Here is a 15,912-nt window from a genome sequence, read left to right as displayed (position 1 = left end):
TTTACTCATCAATTCTACATGAGATTCATGGTGGTTTTGGGAATGTGTTCTCTTTGGTCATGCAGATATTGTTTTTATTTTTCTGAACAACCTCTAAAGAAGTAAAGCCGCGCCTATTAGGGCCAGCAAGCAGAGACACCACGGGCTCCTGCATTGAGTCTCCTTCAAAAATCGAACCATTGTCAAATTCCATGCATGAAATAATTCAACAATCAATTAGTGCAAATGACATGGGCCAAAATGTTCACCAAGGCATTTAGCATGTATCATTGGTGTTGCCACTTTCTAAAAAAACAATACTGTTTTGCCAAAAGAGAAGGAAATGAACCAACCTTTGGAGGGTGTATAAAGCTATCTGCTAAATCTCTTACTAGTCTATACTTTTCTACTATGAACTACTGACTGACTGTTGTAAGCACAGACGCATATTTCTACAAATGTATCATAGAAGAGAAGAGAAACATTACATGACCCTCAAAACAGGAGTAGGCACAGGATGAAGCAGCAGAAAAGAAAGATGGACAATCTGTTAAGAAATTTGTCCACCTGCACTTCTTCCCTTCTCATCCTAGGACCAACACCACTTCCTCGGATTAGATAAGAGCTCGGATGAGGATAAGCTATTACACGTGTGCCTGTGCTTCCAAACATTCTTGCAGAGATCATTTCTCCAAAGCTAGATGGAGCCATAGCTGCAAAGCTGCCAAAGGCTTGGGGGATGTATTGCCGGTGATGTTGAAATGTGGAACGAAGTCGCTGATGCAAGTGAGAAATTGGAGACGGTGAATTACGCGGAGTGGTTGTTCCAATCGCTCGAGGCCTATGAGGTATTTCCACATCTTCTTGAGACTTCTTGGGTTCGGACTCCAGTGATGATATCCCACGACCATAGAGAGGGACCAATGAGGAGTTTGAAATGCGAGCTTTACAGACTGGACATTTAGATGATCCTGCTGGTCCAGAGCTCTCAACCTGGAGCCACTTGTAAATGCAAGGCCAGCAGTAGAGGTGACCGCAGAGGGTGACTACAGGATCATGTGCTGAGTCAAGGCAAATGTTGCAATCGAAACAGGAAGCTACATTATCCGAGGTTGTTGTTGGAAAAGGAACTGAATTTTGCTTCTCAACAGAAACATCGTCATCAGGCCCAACACGGGTAATTACCATGACATCTGTTAAAGATGAAATTCACAAATAAATCAGTCACCTCAAAAAAGTGCACCATAGAAATGAAACATCTATGTTTATCAAGAAAACTACATAATATGTACAAATGGGACTAATCAACTTCTGATGAATAATAATTAGTATGGTCACAGTGAATTGATCATTTATGAGTGCAAAATCCAAAATACAATCAGGAAAGCATCTTATTTATTCTCTTTTTTCCTTTCTCTTTGAGCTTCAAGTAGGAGTGAGAGATACGAAAGCAAGCAGGATGGATTGGATACCAAAACTTATTCCCATTTTAAAGACACTCTATTCCAGCACCAAACAATGCCCTAAGAAAACTCCATTTCTTTTAGCTTGTTTTCTCCTCTAAACCATTCAGTCAAAATTTAACTTAGTAGTCCAAGTTATATAAAAAGGGAAAAGAATAACTAGTGATTGCTTCCCAAAATTTAAACAATTAAACCCTAGATCACTAAATTGGCTCAACCACTCGGAACCCTCCATTTGGATCCATGGATTTAAAATGTGAAATGTGTTCCCTGTCATTTTCTGTATTCTTTTTTAGTCCTACATTAATAATGAACGGTATCAGATGGAAATATAACACCAGCAACAACAGCAACAGCAACAGCAACAACATACCCAGAGTAATCCCACAAGAGAGGTCTGGGGAGGGTAGAGAGTACGCAAACCTTACCCCTACCTCAGGAGGTAGAGAGGCTGTGACCTTCGGCTAGAAATACAACACTAGATAACATAAAAACGTCTACCCCCACCCCAAGCTCGACAACCAAGTACCAAAGTACCAATTATGTTTTCATTTCTATGTTGTCTAAATACACAAGGGTATACCACTTAAACACCATAAATGAAGCTTCTAGAATGATGGTTTTAGAATAGAACATTTACAAGAACTACTACTACGCCTCAATCCCAAGCTAGTTGCGGTTGACAGGCTGGAACTAAGATATACTTGTTATATGTTTAAAATGAAAACCAATCATAAATCAGTCTGTTGCACACACAGGAAAAGTCCACTGCATCTAAATTTGGTTTCATAAAAAGACAGGACCACCAGTTAGTTCTCCCAAGTGACAAACAAAGAACTTTGAATAGTAACACATCAAAATCTTAAACAACATTTTCAAATGTAAACCAAAATAACAGGGCAACGACTCAATAATGAGAGACAACAACAATAACAACATATCCAATGTAGTCCCACAAAGTGGGATCTGGGAGCAGTAGCGGAGCCGGGATAAATACACGAAGATGTCAAAGGGGGTTCAACATCTACTATATATACATAAAAAATAATTTTAACCATGTATAAACAGTGTAATTTGTCGCCGAAGGAGGTTCAGTGAACCCCCTCAGCCCTTCTTGGCTCCGCCCTTGCAGGGGAGGGTAGAGTGTACACGGACCTAGGTAGACAGGCTGTTCCGATAAACTACTCGATAATGAGAGAGTCATGATTAATATCTTATTTAGCCAAAAGGGTTTAGTGGGCAACAAATGATACCCAATAATTTTTTCCTATTAAAGTAAAAAGGACCAAACTTTATTCCATACAAGAAAGAATATCAAATACCCAAATTTCAGTTTTTCATAATTCTGCAAAAAAAAACTTTAAAATTTTGTTTCTTCAAGTTTTTTCCTCATTTCCCATCCCTTTTTATGTTGAAATGGAATAATGATCAAATTGCAATTCCACATTTTCTATTTCTTGAATGCAAAAAACTTGAAGGAAACATAAAAGGGGGTATTACCGTAAAAAGTAGAATTAGTTGATCAAGAATACTAAAACCCTTTTCATTGAAATTAAAACCTATAATCAATCTCAAGCATAAAATTAAAAAAAAAAAAAAAAAAACACATTTGACGAGACCAAAAGAAATTGAATGATACAGAAAATACATTTGCAAATAAAAAATCATACCGACAAAGGAACCGCTATAGAGGAAAATGGATAGTGATGGAAGGAATGAAAGATAAATGAAATGAGACCAAAATTGCTGAACCAGACGGGGGTGTGATTTATTGCGTGAACCCAAAAACCTTTTGAAGGGCCAGAAAAAACAAAACCAACATGTTTTAATAGTTTTCAATTTTAATTCAGGGAAACAAGTTATAGGGGTCAAGTGGTTATTTGACCCTTACAAAAGCTCTTTTAGCTTTGTGGAACTCTAAAAAAAAAAAAAAAAAAAAATTTATGACCCTTGTGGGATCTACATATTAAAAAGAAATGGCCAACTCAGCATTTGTGATTCCCTTGCAAAATAGAAGGGCCTTATTGCAATTAAAAGATTGTTAAAACAAGTATTGAAAAAAGGAGCACATATTTGGAACCAGCTGGTTCTTTTCCTTTCATCTGATCAAAGCTTCTCAAATAAGATGGTGTGAAAAATAGTGCCTTGCAAAATATTCTTGTTTTAGTTTGATAGATTTCTGGGTAAGTATTATATTCTTTCAAATTTTGTTTTGTGATTATATCAAGCGTCTCAAACTCTCATGGTGTCAAAAAAATAGATATCTTGCAAAAGATTCTTGTTTTGAATTGATAGATTTCTGGGTAAGTGATGTATTCTTTGAAGTTTATTTTTGTGTTTATTTTGTGGGTGAAATTCAAAAAATGGAGGAACCATAAAAGTAGAAGATACACCAGAAAAGAGATTTGATAGTTGATGTAGGAGATTTATGTATTAAAACATAGGAGATATTAGTAGAAGCAGAGGAGATTTGTGTATTTTAGTAGTAGATAAACAAGATAAGAGATTTGATTATTAAAGCAGGAGATTTGTGTAATAACATAGGAGATCTGAGGTCAAAACACAAGAGATTTGGGTGTTAAAGTTGAAGTTGAAGATGAACAAGAAAAGAGATCTAATGACTTAAGCAAGAGATTTATATCAACACTTAGAGCTTTTTTATAAGATGCAAGATATTGGTATTAATTAAAAAAAAAAATTGTTTTGCAGGTGATCATCTATAAGTAACAATGGCAAATCTGATTATTTACATTGAGCTTGAACTCAAGGAGGAAAAATATTTTAGGGTGATTAATTGTTGTCAAAGAATACGTTATAATGAGTTGGTAGAAGTAATATGTCAACGATGAAAGATAACATGTGATCCGGGCAACATTAGTTTGAGTTACAAGCCAATGATTTTGGATAAAACTTGGCGAGAGACACCATATGTTCCATGAGAGGATGATTTTGACTTAAAATCTTATTTTATGATTGTTGATGAACGAGGTGCTAGACCCACACTGAAAGTGTGTTTACTTGAAGATGGGAAGAGAATAGAAAAGAAAAGTGCAGTAAGTTGTGAAAGTGGTGAAATACAGGTTCTTGTGGGAAGTAATGGGTGTAACGTGATCCAAGAGCATTATAGTCCTATATTTGTGGAAGAAGAACAACCAGTTGATAAGTTTGCTGAACTTCACTTGGAGCAGAATGTGATTCAAGAGCATTATAGTGCAAATTTTGTGGAAGAAGAAGAATAACCAATTGATAAGTTTACCGAACGTCAACTGGAGCAGAATGCGATCCAAGAGCATTATAGTCCTATTTTTGTGGAAGAAGAACAACCGCTTGATATGTTTGTCGAACGTCAATTGGAGCAGAATGTAACCTCCGATTATCAAGTTGGTGATGATGAAACAATGTATACGGAAGGGGGCTATCCTATGGCAGATGTGGCTTGGGAGGAAAACTTTACAACCATGCCGAGCGACGAGTGTCGCAATGAAGGTAAATTTAGTGATCTTTTCGACCTTCATTTTGGGCAAATATTTGAAGACAAAAAGACAATTTTGAGGAAGTTAAGAAAAATTGCTCTTACTGCTAAGTTTCAAATGAAGACAAAGAAGTCTAATCCTAAGTTGGTTTTTGTAAAATGCATTGTTGAAAAGTGCACTTGGCGCGTACGTGTTATAAAGTTGGCAAATTCGATGTGCTTTGTTGTCAAAAGGTATTGTTGTGAACATAATTGTGGCATCAAAAGTGCGCCAAAATACCATAAACAAGCTACATCTGACTTGATTGCAAACATGATGCACAAAAATTTTGATACATCAGGACACAGGCCAACACCAAAAGAGATAAAAACTTTGATACATAATGAAATCGGATGTGAAGTAAGTTACTGGAAAGCTTGGAAAGCAAGACAAAAAGCCTTGGATATCATAATAAGTACCCCAGAAGAAGGTTATTCATTGTAATCGGGTTACTTGCATATATTGGAGCAAACAAATTTGGGTTCGAGGACAGACTTAAAGTTAGATGAGGATAACAACTTCAAATATTGCTTTCTTGCTTATGGAACAGCTATAGTAGGATTTTCTCATATGAGGAAAGTAATTTATGTAGATGGGACATTCTTGACTGGAAGATATGATGGTGTACTTATCTCAGCATGTGCACAAGATGGTAATCATCATATTTTTCCAATTGCATTTGCTATTGTTGACTCGGAGAATGATAACTCATGGATGTATTTTTTCACGAAGCTTGCTGAATGTATTCTTGATAGTGATGATTTGTGCATTTTATCAGACAGACATGTAAGCGTAAAGAATGTTATTGCTGATGTGTACAAGCTTGCACATCACGGATTTTGCATGTATCATATTACTATGAATTTGCGGTCCAAGTATGGTGATTGTGACATTCATTATAATTTTCAAGAAGCTGCAAAAGCATACACATTGGATGAGTTCTCTGTTTATTTTGATGCAATAATGGAATCAAATGTGGAAGTTGGTTGGTATATTGAAAATGATATTGGGTTTGAGAAATGGGCGAGAGCCCATTTTCCTGGAAATAGATACAATTTGATGACAACAAATATTTCAGAATCACTCAACGCAGTTTTAAAGGTTCAAAGAAGCTGGCCTATTGTTTCTGTACTCAAAGCTGTCCAAGATAATATGACCAAGTGGTACGTTGAACGCAACGGCAGAGATCAAAATAACATTCATTTCTTAACCCCTAAAACTGAGGGGTTGGTTCGGGATCATTATGTTGTCTCTTGTTTGCTAGATCCTACCCGTTTAAACGAACATGCGTTTCATATACGTGGTGATATAGATTGTTTGGTTAATCTGGAGCATAAAACATGTACGTGCAAGGTTTTTCAGATGGATAAACTCCCGTGTGAGCACGCTGTTGACACCCAATTTTGTCCCGCCTCTCCTCCAAAATATCTGTTTATGCTTATCATTATTATTATTATTATTATTATTATTTGCATTATAATCATTTCAGCGTTTTTACCACCATATGCACACACATCGCATTTATTTTCGCGCTGTTAAATAATATCTTTTATTCACTGTTGAACTTTAAAAAATATTTTGCACGACTATTACAATCTCATAAAATTTTATTATCTGAGCACTAATAATTACATATTAGGTAATATTTTAGCACACGATAGTACAGAGTTAATTAAAGGGTCTCTTATTTAAAAGCCCACTTTTTATCCACCCAGCCCGCTATTCATTTACCCAACCCAGCCCACGTCTATTACCCATCCGACCCGGCCCACTACTCTTTCACCCGGCCCACTACTCTTTCACCCGACCCGAGTCAATACACAAAAGAACCACTAGGGTTCCCTTTCATCAGGTCGCGCCTCCCTCTCCCTTCTTCCTCTCTCTCCTTCCTCCATTTCTGGCTAAATCTCACCCTCACTTTAGCCGTGCACAGTTGTGTCACTCCATTTCCACGCAAGAATCATCACTACGCCTGTTTCGCCTGTATATTTTGTTGTTGAAAAGAAAAGGTCTTCCCATTTTCACTTCAAAACACCCGAAGATCCTCAAAGATCAGAGTGGTCGAACCATTTCGGGTAATGCTCAAGTCCAACCACGTGAAGATCTGCTCGAAAAACCCTTTCAATGTTCAGATTAGCGCGGGCCTTTGACTGGATTTCGAATCCATATTTCAAATCCCCGCCAATGAAACCCTAGCGGTTCTACCCCCCTATAAATAATCGTTTTGGAGTCGTGTAGAAGTAGAGGTTTTAGCCGCGGAAAATTCCCTAAAAATACAAGGTTTTTTTTTAATCGTCTTGAATACCTTGAAAATACAAATATTTAGCCGTTTAAACTACTCTTCGAAAACATTAATTTTTAAGCTGCTTTACATTGCCTCAAGACACTAATTCCATTCTCTGTTTCATCCGTGGGTATTTGTTCGGGTTCGGATCTATAAAACTCGGAGAGTGGTGTTCGAGCAGATATCGATACCTTGGTCTCACTTCGCTGCACCCGAAGAAGGTCAGTGAACCCTCTTCCTTTTATTTATTTTTGGTATTTTGCGGTTTTAGTTTAACTTGTGTTTGTGTGTTAGTGAATATATGTGTCGGTGTTTGTTCAGTTTAGTTCGAACTTAGTCTTAATTAATATAGCATAGCATCAATTAATCATGTAGTTAGTTTAAGAATCACACATGTTAGATTTGTTCATTTATTAACTTGTTCTATGTGTTAGTCTAGTTTAGACTATTATTTGCTTGAGTACTGGTTCTGTTAGTCTATTATTATGGTGGACGTAACGCTATGATTGGTCTGATGAAGTTTAGAGGTTGATGTTTATTATGGTTTAATGTGTTCTTAATCCAAATTGTCCTTTATATTTCGAATAAGTCTATTGTCATCCAAATATGTATCCGCATACATGTCATCCCTTAGGTTTGCTAAAGTTGAGCAGATCTGGTCCATCCCCTTATGTATTGTTGGTTTTAGTTCCTATGCAATCATGAGTAATTTGTTATGTGTTTAGTTATTTGGGTTGCTTAGTATTGTAGTTGGTATGAACGGTGTTTAATTATTTAGTTTGTTTTGCTTAGTGTCGCAGTTGGTAGGGAACTGTGTTTAGTCAGTTAGTTTATTTGCCTGGTGTTGTAGTTGGCATGAAACCATGTTTAGTCATTGAGTTTGTTCTGCCTAGTATTGTAATTTATAAAATTACACTCAAGGTGGCCTAACTTGTTTGCTCAATTTGAGAATTGTGTGATGTGTTTTAAGGTTAAGATATTGTGTCATACATATATATGCTTGGAAATATGATTAAGTTATCTAGACCCTATTGTTTTCCAAATCACAATTTGTTTGAATAAGCTACACCATGTTAAAACCTGAAACTGTTACCTTCTACTAAATCTGAAGCTATTCTTCGTTCTTGCATATAGTTGTTATCCTTAAAGTGTCACATGAACATGCCTAATGCGTATTTTCCTCCAGATGTCCTGTCCAAAACTAAAACTTTGGTATTTGTTAGTCTATTATTTGAAATCACCTCTCTTTGCTTCCGTGTGAGAAATGCTATTTTCCATTTTACTTGATTTCTGGTAGAATAAAGAAGCAGAACTGGTGGATATATCTTCTCCAGTCCAAAGTTGTTATTACTGTTGATAAGAAATGCATGAGACTAAAAATTGTTGAATGTACGATAGTTGAAGATCACTACTAGTAGTTAAAACTAATCAAATATTGTAATCATTGTTTATTTTTTTGCGTATTCTGATGTTTTAATGAGTTTAGGGAGATTCGGTCAGTTTTAGTGTTGTTTGAATTTGATAACTGTTGTCCTACTTCAGTTTAGTTTTTTCATTTCAATTTAGTTGTGTTTATTTCTGAATGCTCGTGGATCAGTTCTGTTACAAGGCCGTTTCTGCTCCCATATACGATCCTCTTGTTCTTGTTACTCATTTTCTTCATTCTCCTCAAGTCTAAGTACGGTAAACAGCACACAGTTTGATTCTGCCTATGTTTTGATTGTTGCCCTGTTAAATGTGAATCAAATCTGTTTGTTTGTCTGCAGAATGTTGTTCCTCTTTTTTCTTTTTTTGAGTGCTTTTTTGTATGTCTCGAAATGATATCTTAAGTATGTCAATAAGTTGAAACTTGCTGCTGTTTGAATACTCTATGTCATCATAGATAGGGTATTACTAAATAGTTTCTTAAGTCTAAAATATAGGTTTGGTTGAAATTAGTATATCTAGTTTAATGGCGGTCTCTTTGCTTTGTTATCGTAACTGATCCTGCTGTCCTGGCTTTGGGTTTCTTCATGGCCGGTTGTTATGTCCAATTCCTTTCCTTTGTTGACTAAGTTTAGCGCGTTTAATGTGGGTGCTTGGTATCACTGTTTTTCCTTGTTTAAGATTCCCATGACTAGGCAGTGTCTAATTCTCCTCATTTCGGGCATGTCATAAGACGTAAAGATCCTTAGTTAGTTTGCTTGAATTTATATGTTACATGTTTACTTTTATTCATTGATTAGATACTAATTCTTTTCCTTTTATTTTATGCATGACCTTCGCATACGAGTCCGAGGGACTCGTCTTCCGCATTCGATGTTGGGCCAGGGCCCAACGAAATATCATTCCCCCGTCTGTCCAGTTCTATCCGCAGCCTATATTCAAAAGAAAGAAACGAGTTTTGGGCCAAAGCCCAATAGCATGATTAATTCGCAACAGTTGGGCCTTGAATAATGGGTCAGATCCATTTAATTTTCTTCCCCTCTCCTTTATTTTATTGTTGTGTATTTTTGATTTGTTTTGTATGACTAACACCTTATCTTATTTCATTTTCTTAACTTAGACGAATTCTAGTGAAACTAGTGGTTTAGTTTTAGTATAGAGGGTAGTTAATGCAAAGGAAACTAGTAATTAATCCCATCAGCTTCATTTTCTTCTTTTATATTAAAGTTATTTATAGTATCCATAATATTTACTTCTAGAATAATTGATAGTATAAATTCATCTTTTCGAATTAAAGGAGTCGTATTCTTATTATCTTAATTTCAAAACAGCACTAATACGCAAATATAAATTCAAGCATATTTTATAAATAACTCTTCAAGTTTTTGAATCAATCATGCATATTTTTAGCTAAGCATAGTTAATGATAAACAACAAAAGGATAAAGAAACTCACATTAGTTTTTTATTATTATTATTTAGTTTATACTCCTAAACCATAAAAGAATCAATTAATATCTCGCCATTTGAGTTACTTCAAGTATTTATAAAAACGTGGCATAAACTGGCATTTTCTTTACTTATGTGCAAATTATCGTACTTTACGCAAGTATTATTTTAAATAGCGCTTGTATTTAAAGTCTTAACCACATTTATAAATCTTATTTTTGAAAAGCATCTAAAGTTTTCCTCTGTGTTAAATTACTATATTTTCTACAAGTTGGTTTAAATAGCATATTTATACTTTCCTTTAAAACCTCAGCAATATTTATAAGTCATTTTCTTAAAATTTAAGCATTATCTTTAACCTTAATTAATTAACCTAAGTTTGGCCGGTAAACCGTAGTTAACGGATTCTAGAGGATGCCTAACCCCTTCCCTTTAGGATAATTAGAACCCTACCTAGAATCACACTGATAAAGCAGACTATTAACGGAGGTCAGTTAGCTTTAAATAATTAGGTGCCCTAATTCACCTTAAAATCAATTAGGTGGCGACTCCTAAAAATAAAGAAAAATAGAAATCTCTAATATGTTGTACTCAATTTAACCCGTTTTAAATGGGGTATAACACACGCGATAGCAGTTTTGAAACTAACCTCATGTGTAGGACTTTGATTAAGACGATCCTCTTCATTCAACACCAACTTCTTTGTTAACCACATGCATTTGTTCAATCTCATGTTGTTGGTCATGTCCTTGTTGCTACTGCTACTGTTGCTGCTCATCTATGCCATCAAGAGGACCTAAAACATCTATTTTATCCAGCTCGCTTACTAACTCATTAATAGTTTCATCCTTCTCATCCACCAATTCTTCGAAGAGCTTCACCCATTTACTTTTAGCTTTCTTCTTAGATGGTTTCATTATTGGTATACAATGCATCTGTAAGACAACAACACGTATTATTAATACTAGTAATAAAGTATCTTTTCGCCAACTTATTAATACCAGTAATAACTTATCAATAACAAAGTCATACCTCGTTTTCACTTATCATACCAATCATAACGCAAGTGTTGTGGAGTTTTTTCTGAATGCCATCAAAGTATTCGGGGTATTGCATTATTCAAAATCAAAGATTTCTTTCCAAGATTGGCTCCAAACACATGTATCGCTTCATAAGCCCATACCTATTCAGGGAAACAAATGTATACATTTCATTTAACTATACAATGTTATAAAAAAATATTAGCTAATAATTAAACTTACCAGAAAAGCATCAGTGAATCCTCCTATGGTGTATGATTGTGGTTTCTTCTTCTCTGTTGTTTCTAACGTTTGCTTCCATTTGTTTTCCTTTTCGTGAAGGTCCTTCCTTAAACTATTAAGTGTGAAATCAAAGCACACTCGACCCCAAGGATATGCCGCAAAGAATGTTGGATTTGTCACCCACGCTAGGTATTCTTCAGACACTTGCTTAGTATCCTCTGTAGCTAATAAGACTGAATGAATTATGTATAAGGCAATAATACCATTTTTCCCGTCTCTTTTGAATAACCTTGTTCTCACATTCAAAATCTGAAATATATCTTCACCCACCAAACTGTTCTTTTTATCATGGTCGTCCCCCTTTAATGAAAAACAATATTCCTTCACTCTACTCACAAAACTCAATCCACACTGATATACTTGATAGCACTCGCTTTCACTTGGAAAAGGACCACAATTCAATCCAGTAACAAGACAAAATTCTTTCATTCCAAAGCGGACAGGCTTGTTGCAAATCAAAAACCACATTTCATTTTTTTTCTTTGTCTTGATTTCCCTCAGCAACAAATAATGACACAAGAGACCGTGAAAGCTATTTTTCCAACAATCAACATTTATGTCAAGGAATTGATCTAGGCAGGCCTTACGCAAAAAGGGACGAACTACTTCGTCGGGTTCTATCCTTTCAAGTGAATTTCTCAAATTTTCTATAGCCAATCCCATTCTACACCTAACTGTCACTCTACCGAGAAAATAGCCGGTTTCACCTTGAACCGTTTTAAAAATGAATTTCAACTTCATAGGTGTGGGGGGTGGATCGTCATGGAAGTTTTCCTGTATATTTATGCACACATCAGTAAAGACTTTTAACTAGTATTGTACAAACTGTATAGTAAATACAATTGTAAGAACTTCAACTAGTTATACAAGAGATCTTAAAACACAACATAAGAGATAAACTTTAAACACAAGAGATAATAAAACAAAACATAAGAGATCACCTATTTAAACACAATGACCATTAATTGAATTACTAGTTTTCCTGCATATTCGATCACACTGATACAGTAAAGACTATTAACTAGTTATGGTACAAACTATAGACTAGATACAATAGCAAGACCTTCAACTAGTTATACAAGAGATTGCAAAACAAAACATAAGATATTTAATTTTAAACACAAGAGATAATCAGACAAATATAACAGATATTTGAACAATACAAGAGAGATATTACTTTAAACACAAGAGATCATCAGACAAACATAAGAAATCTTTGAACAATACAGGAGAGATATTACTTTAAACACAGGAGATCATCAAACAAACATAAGAGATCTTTGAACAATACAGGAGAGATATTACTTTAAACACAGGAGATCATCAGACAAACATAAGAGATCTTTGAACAATACAGGAGAGCTATTACTTTAAACACAAGAGATAATCAGACAGACATAAGAGATACTTGAACAATACAAGAGAGATATTACTTTAAACACAAGAGATTATATAACAAAACATAAGAGATGACTGATTTAAACATAAAGTTAACTGAATTATAAATTTAAAAATATTGTAAACAAAAGATTATTAACTTTAAAAATTGTAAGAGATTGTTAACTTCAAAGATATTGTAAACAGAAGATTATTAACTACAAAAATTGCAAAAATTATAAATTAATTAGAAGTTAGAAAATACATGTTTTTTTTTTTTTTTGCACTGGAACTAATTCGTAAAAGATGATCATAATAGTCACATATCAATTCCTCATAAAAGTAAACAACACCACCTATGAAAATACCAAGGCTCTTGAACCCACAAAGTATTGACTAATTCATTGAAAAAATTATGGAAATGACAATTTTCCTCCATTATCATGGGAGAGCCGAACAACAAAATAGAATTACCTCGTTTTCCCCAACTTCGACATTCTCTCCATGTTGAGTAGAAGATTCATCGTCACTCTCTTCCTGAGCAGTAGATTCATCCTTCTTTGACTCATTCCCATCACTTTCTTCTATTGTTTTCTCCTCATAATTGCTTGCTCTTCGTCTCTCTCCTTCTCGTTTGTTTCATTGAAAACTTCTTCTAATTTAACGTCATTTCCATGGGACTCCGACCCAATAGATTTAGATGAAGGATCTTTTTTGGTCATCTCTTAAAGATCAAATGCAATGAAAAAGTGAAAAGAGCAACACTTGGAGAGTAGAAGCTAACAGAACAATTTACATCCAATACAAGGGAACAATTTGTTGCCCAATAAAATTGAAGAAAATAAATGGAGATTGAAGAACTTTACTTTGATAATCAATGGAGAATGTAGCTCAATTTGTAGCTAATTGAAAATCAATGGAGAAACTCATTTTTGATGTTAAGAGGATTTAAGAAACTTTGCTTTAGGGTTTGAGGAAAACACGGCCCAAATGTTTTGCACAGAATGGCATTTGTATTGCTTTGATATTAATACAAATTTTTATTATTTTGCAGAGATACCCTTTTTAAATTCAGTTTTACAAAAACATACCCTTTTTTTGCCATGTAAAATGCCATGTAGGAAAATGTATAGAAAAATAATTTTTAAAAAATGCTAAAATTAAGAGGGTCATTTACCCAATATGAAATTGTAAGTGGCCATTTCATCCCATTTCCTCCAAGTTATATAGGGCAGTACATATTTACACTCTATTTGGGTGGTTGTTACGTATTGTTTCATAATATATTGTATTATATTGCTGTGAGTATTGAAATTTTAATGGATTTGATTTCGTGAATTAATTTGGGCTATAATAAATTCAAAATATACTAGCCCAAATAAATAAGTGGGCTGGTATAATTGAATTGATTATTTAAGTCCATCTAATTGGGCCATGGATGATGAGCTCACTGTGTCAAGCCCAAGTTGTCATCTTATTCTAGAGGTCCAAATTGGTGACACGTGTCAAATGACGTCATGACGTGGCACAACAAGTCAAATGAAGAGACAATAGGTTTACGCCATGTGTCAAATGGTGTGGCAATCCAAGTCAAGCTAACGAGCCAATGTAATCATGCCAAATGTACAGATGACATGCTTCGGCCAATCAAATTGTAGCTTGTCACCAGATGGTTGTGATTTGTCAGTTCAAACCGACCAATCAAATTGCACGGCTACACCACTCCTACAATCATAAATACGGGTTCGCATGACTCATAAAGGAGAAGGAATTAAGCACAAGAAGCTAGAAGAGAGCTCGTGGATGAAATATCATTATTTCTCTATAAGGTACAAGTTCAAGAGTTTCAAGTTCAAGTTGAATATTAAGAACAAAGACAAATATCAAGGCGTTCAAGATCATGTTACTTGTTCGTGGTAAATAATCAAATCCAAATCCAAATTCAAAGATGAAGATTCAAGATCAAGCTACTCAGGCCCTTGAATCTAAATCAAATTCAAGTTCAATATAGTTTATGTTATTGTTGGGGAATTAGAGATTGTAACACTTAGCATACTTGAAATTAAATACTACATTTTAGTACTCAATTTTCCTGTCTTGATTATTATTTTTCTAGACTTGAATTTTGTTGTTTACAATTGCATTTTGTTGTATTCTATCATACTGCATCGTTTTGATGAATACAATGTTTGGCTAGATTGTATTTTCCGTCGTTACATAATGTCACATATCAAATTTGAAGGATAAACCTATAAGAAAAGTAGGGTAGGGGTAGAGCTACTATAAAAAGGTAGGATAAAGGATAAAATAGGATTATTAGATAATAAGTAAAGACAAAATGAGAAACATAAATAAGGTAACAACGCGATAACACCAAATCAGTCGTTACACATAATGAGACTTATCATTGTTACGTAACGATGGATCTAACGATACGACACAATAAAATTTAAGTAACAGACAAAACAAACATTGTGTTTAAAGTAACAACACAATACAATAGGTAACAACCATCCAAACAAGTTGTTAGAGCATGTTTGACAATTCTACCAACAAAAAAAAAAAGAAAAAGAAAAAGAAGCATGTTTGACAACACTTTTTAGAAAAAATATTTTGAGAAGCATTTTTATCATAATAGCTATCTGAAGAAGTATTTTTTGAGAGAAACAAATTGTGTTTGACAATTCATTTGATCTTTTTTTATTAGTTGAAAAAGAAATTGTGTTTTACCAATATATTCAAAAAGGTGGTCTTATTATTTTACAAGGAAATAAAGAGATTTGTGTTTAAATCATAAAAAAATAAAATTAAAAATAGGATAGGGTGCAAGTCACAAAAAAGAGCATACATATAGGTGCAAAACACGATGCACTCAGAGATTTAAGAGTATCTCAGAATATTTATTTGAATGCACATTTTAAGTCATTCATTATATATATGTTGAGAGTTGGACGACACTTAGCTATTGCACTAGGATAACGATAAAAATCTCTCTGAAAATAGCACCTTTCATAGCGTGTCTTGCAGGGGTGGACCCATCATCAAGGGGAGTCAGTGGAACCCGCTTCATGGAAAAAATCAATTATTTTTACCTTTGAATTT

The 15,912-nt window shown here is 34.5% G+C and overlaps 1 protein-coding gene across 3 annotated transcripts; it reads right to left on the bottom strand.

The window, feature by feature from the left end:
* Positions 1–243: 243 nt before the first annotated feature.
* LOC132636480 (E3 ubiquitin-protein ligase RMA3-like) lies at positions 244–13,787 on the bottom strand. 3 transcript variants are annotated; one of them, XM_060353372.1, is made up of 5 exons: positions 13,285–13,765; positions 11,374–12,207; positions 11,144–11,294; positions 10,761–11,046; positions 244–1,172 (listed from the first exon to the last, which is right to left on the bottom strand). In XM_060353372.1, the coding sequence occupies exon 5, from the start codon at positions 1,165–1,167 to the stop codon at positions 475–477; it is 693 nt and encodes a 230-aa protein (XP_060209355.1). In that variant the 5' UTR covers positions 1,168–1,172; positions 10,761–11,046; positions 11,144–11,294; positions 11,374–12,207; positions 13,285–13,765; the 3' UTR covers positions 244–474. The 3 variants fall into 3 exon arrangements, 2 of the variants coding, with proteins under 2 accessions (XP_060209355.1, XP_060209353.1); XR_009581286.1 differs by lacking the exon at positions 244–1,172 and having other exon boundaries at positions 10,767–11,046; positions 13,285–13,787; XM_060353370.1 differs by lacking the exons at positions 10,761–11,046; positions 11,144–11,294; positions 11,374–12,207; positions 13,285–13,765 and adding an exon at positions 3,113–3,330.
* Between the last annotated feature and the right edge of the window lie 2,125 nt (positions 13,788–15,912).

Source organism: Lycium barbarum, chromosome 4 (genome assembly GCF_019175385.1).
Source record: "Lycium barbarum isolate Lr01 chromosome 4, ASM1917538v2, whole genome shotgun sequence".
In the NCBI taxonomy this organism is placed as follows: Eukaryota; Viridiplantae; Streptophyta; class Magnoliopsida; order Solanales; family Solanaceae; genus Lycium; species Lycium barbarum.
This window is presented reverse-complemented; position numbering and strand designations above follow the sequence as displayed.

Excerpts from the sequence above, each read along its gene's own strand:
- LOC132636480 (XM_060353372.1), bottom strand. The coding sequence starts at position 1,167 with ATGGTAATTACCCGTGTTGGGCCTGATGACGATGTTTCTGTTGAGAAG.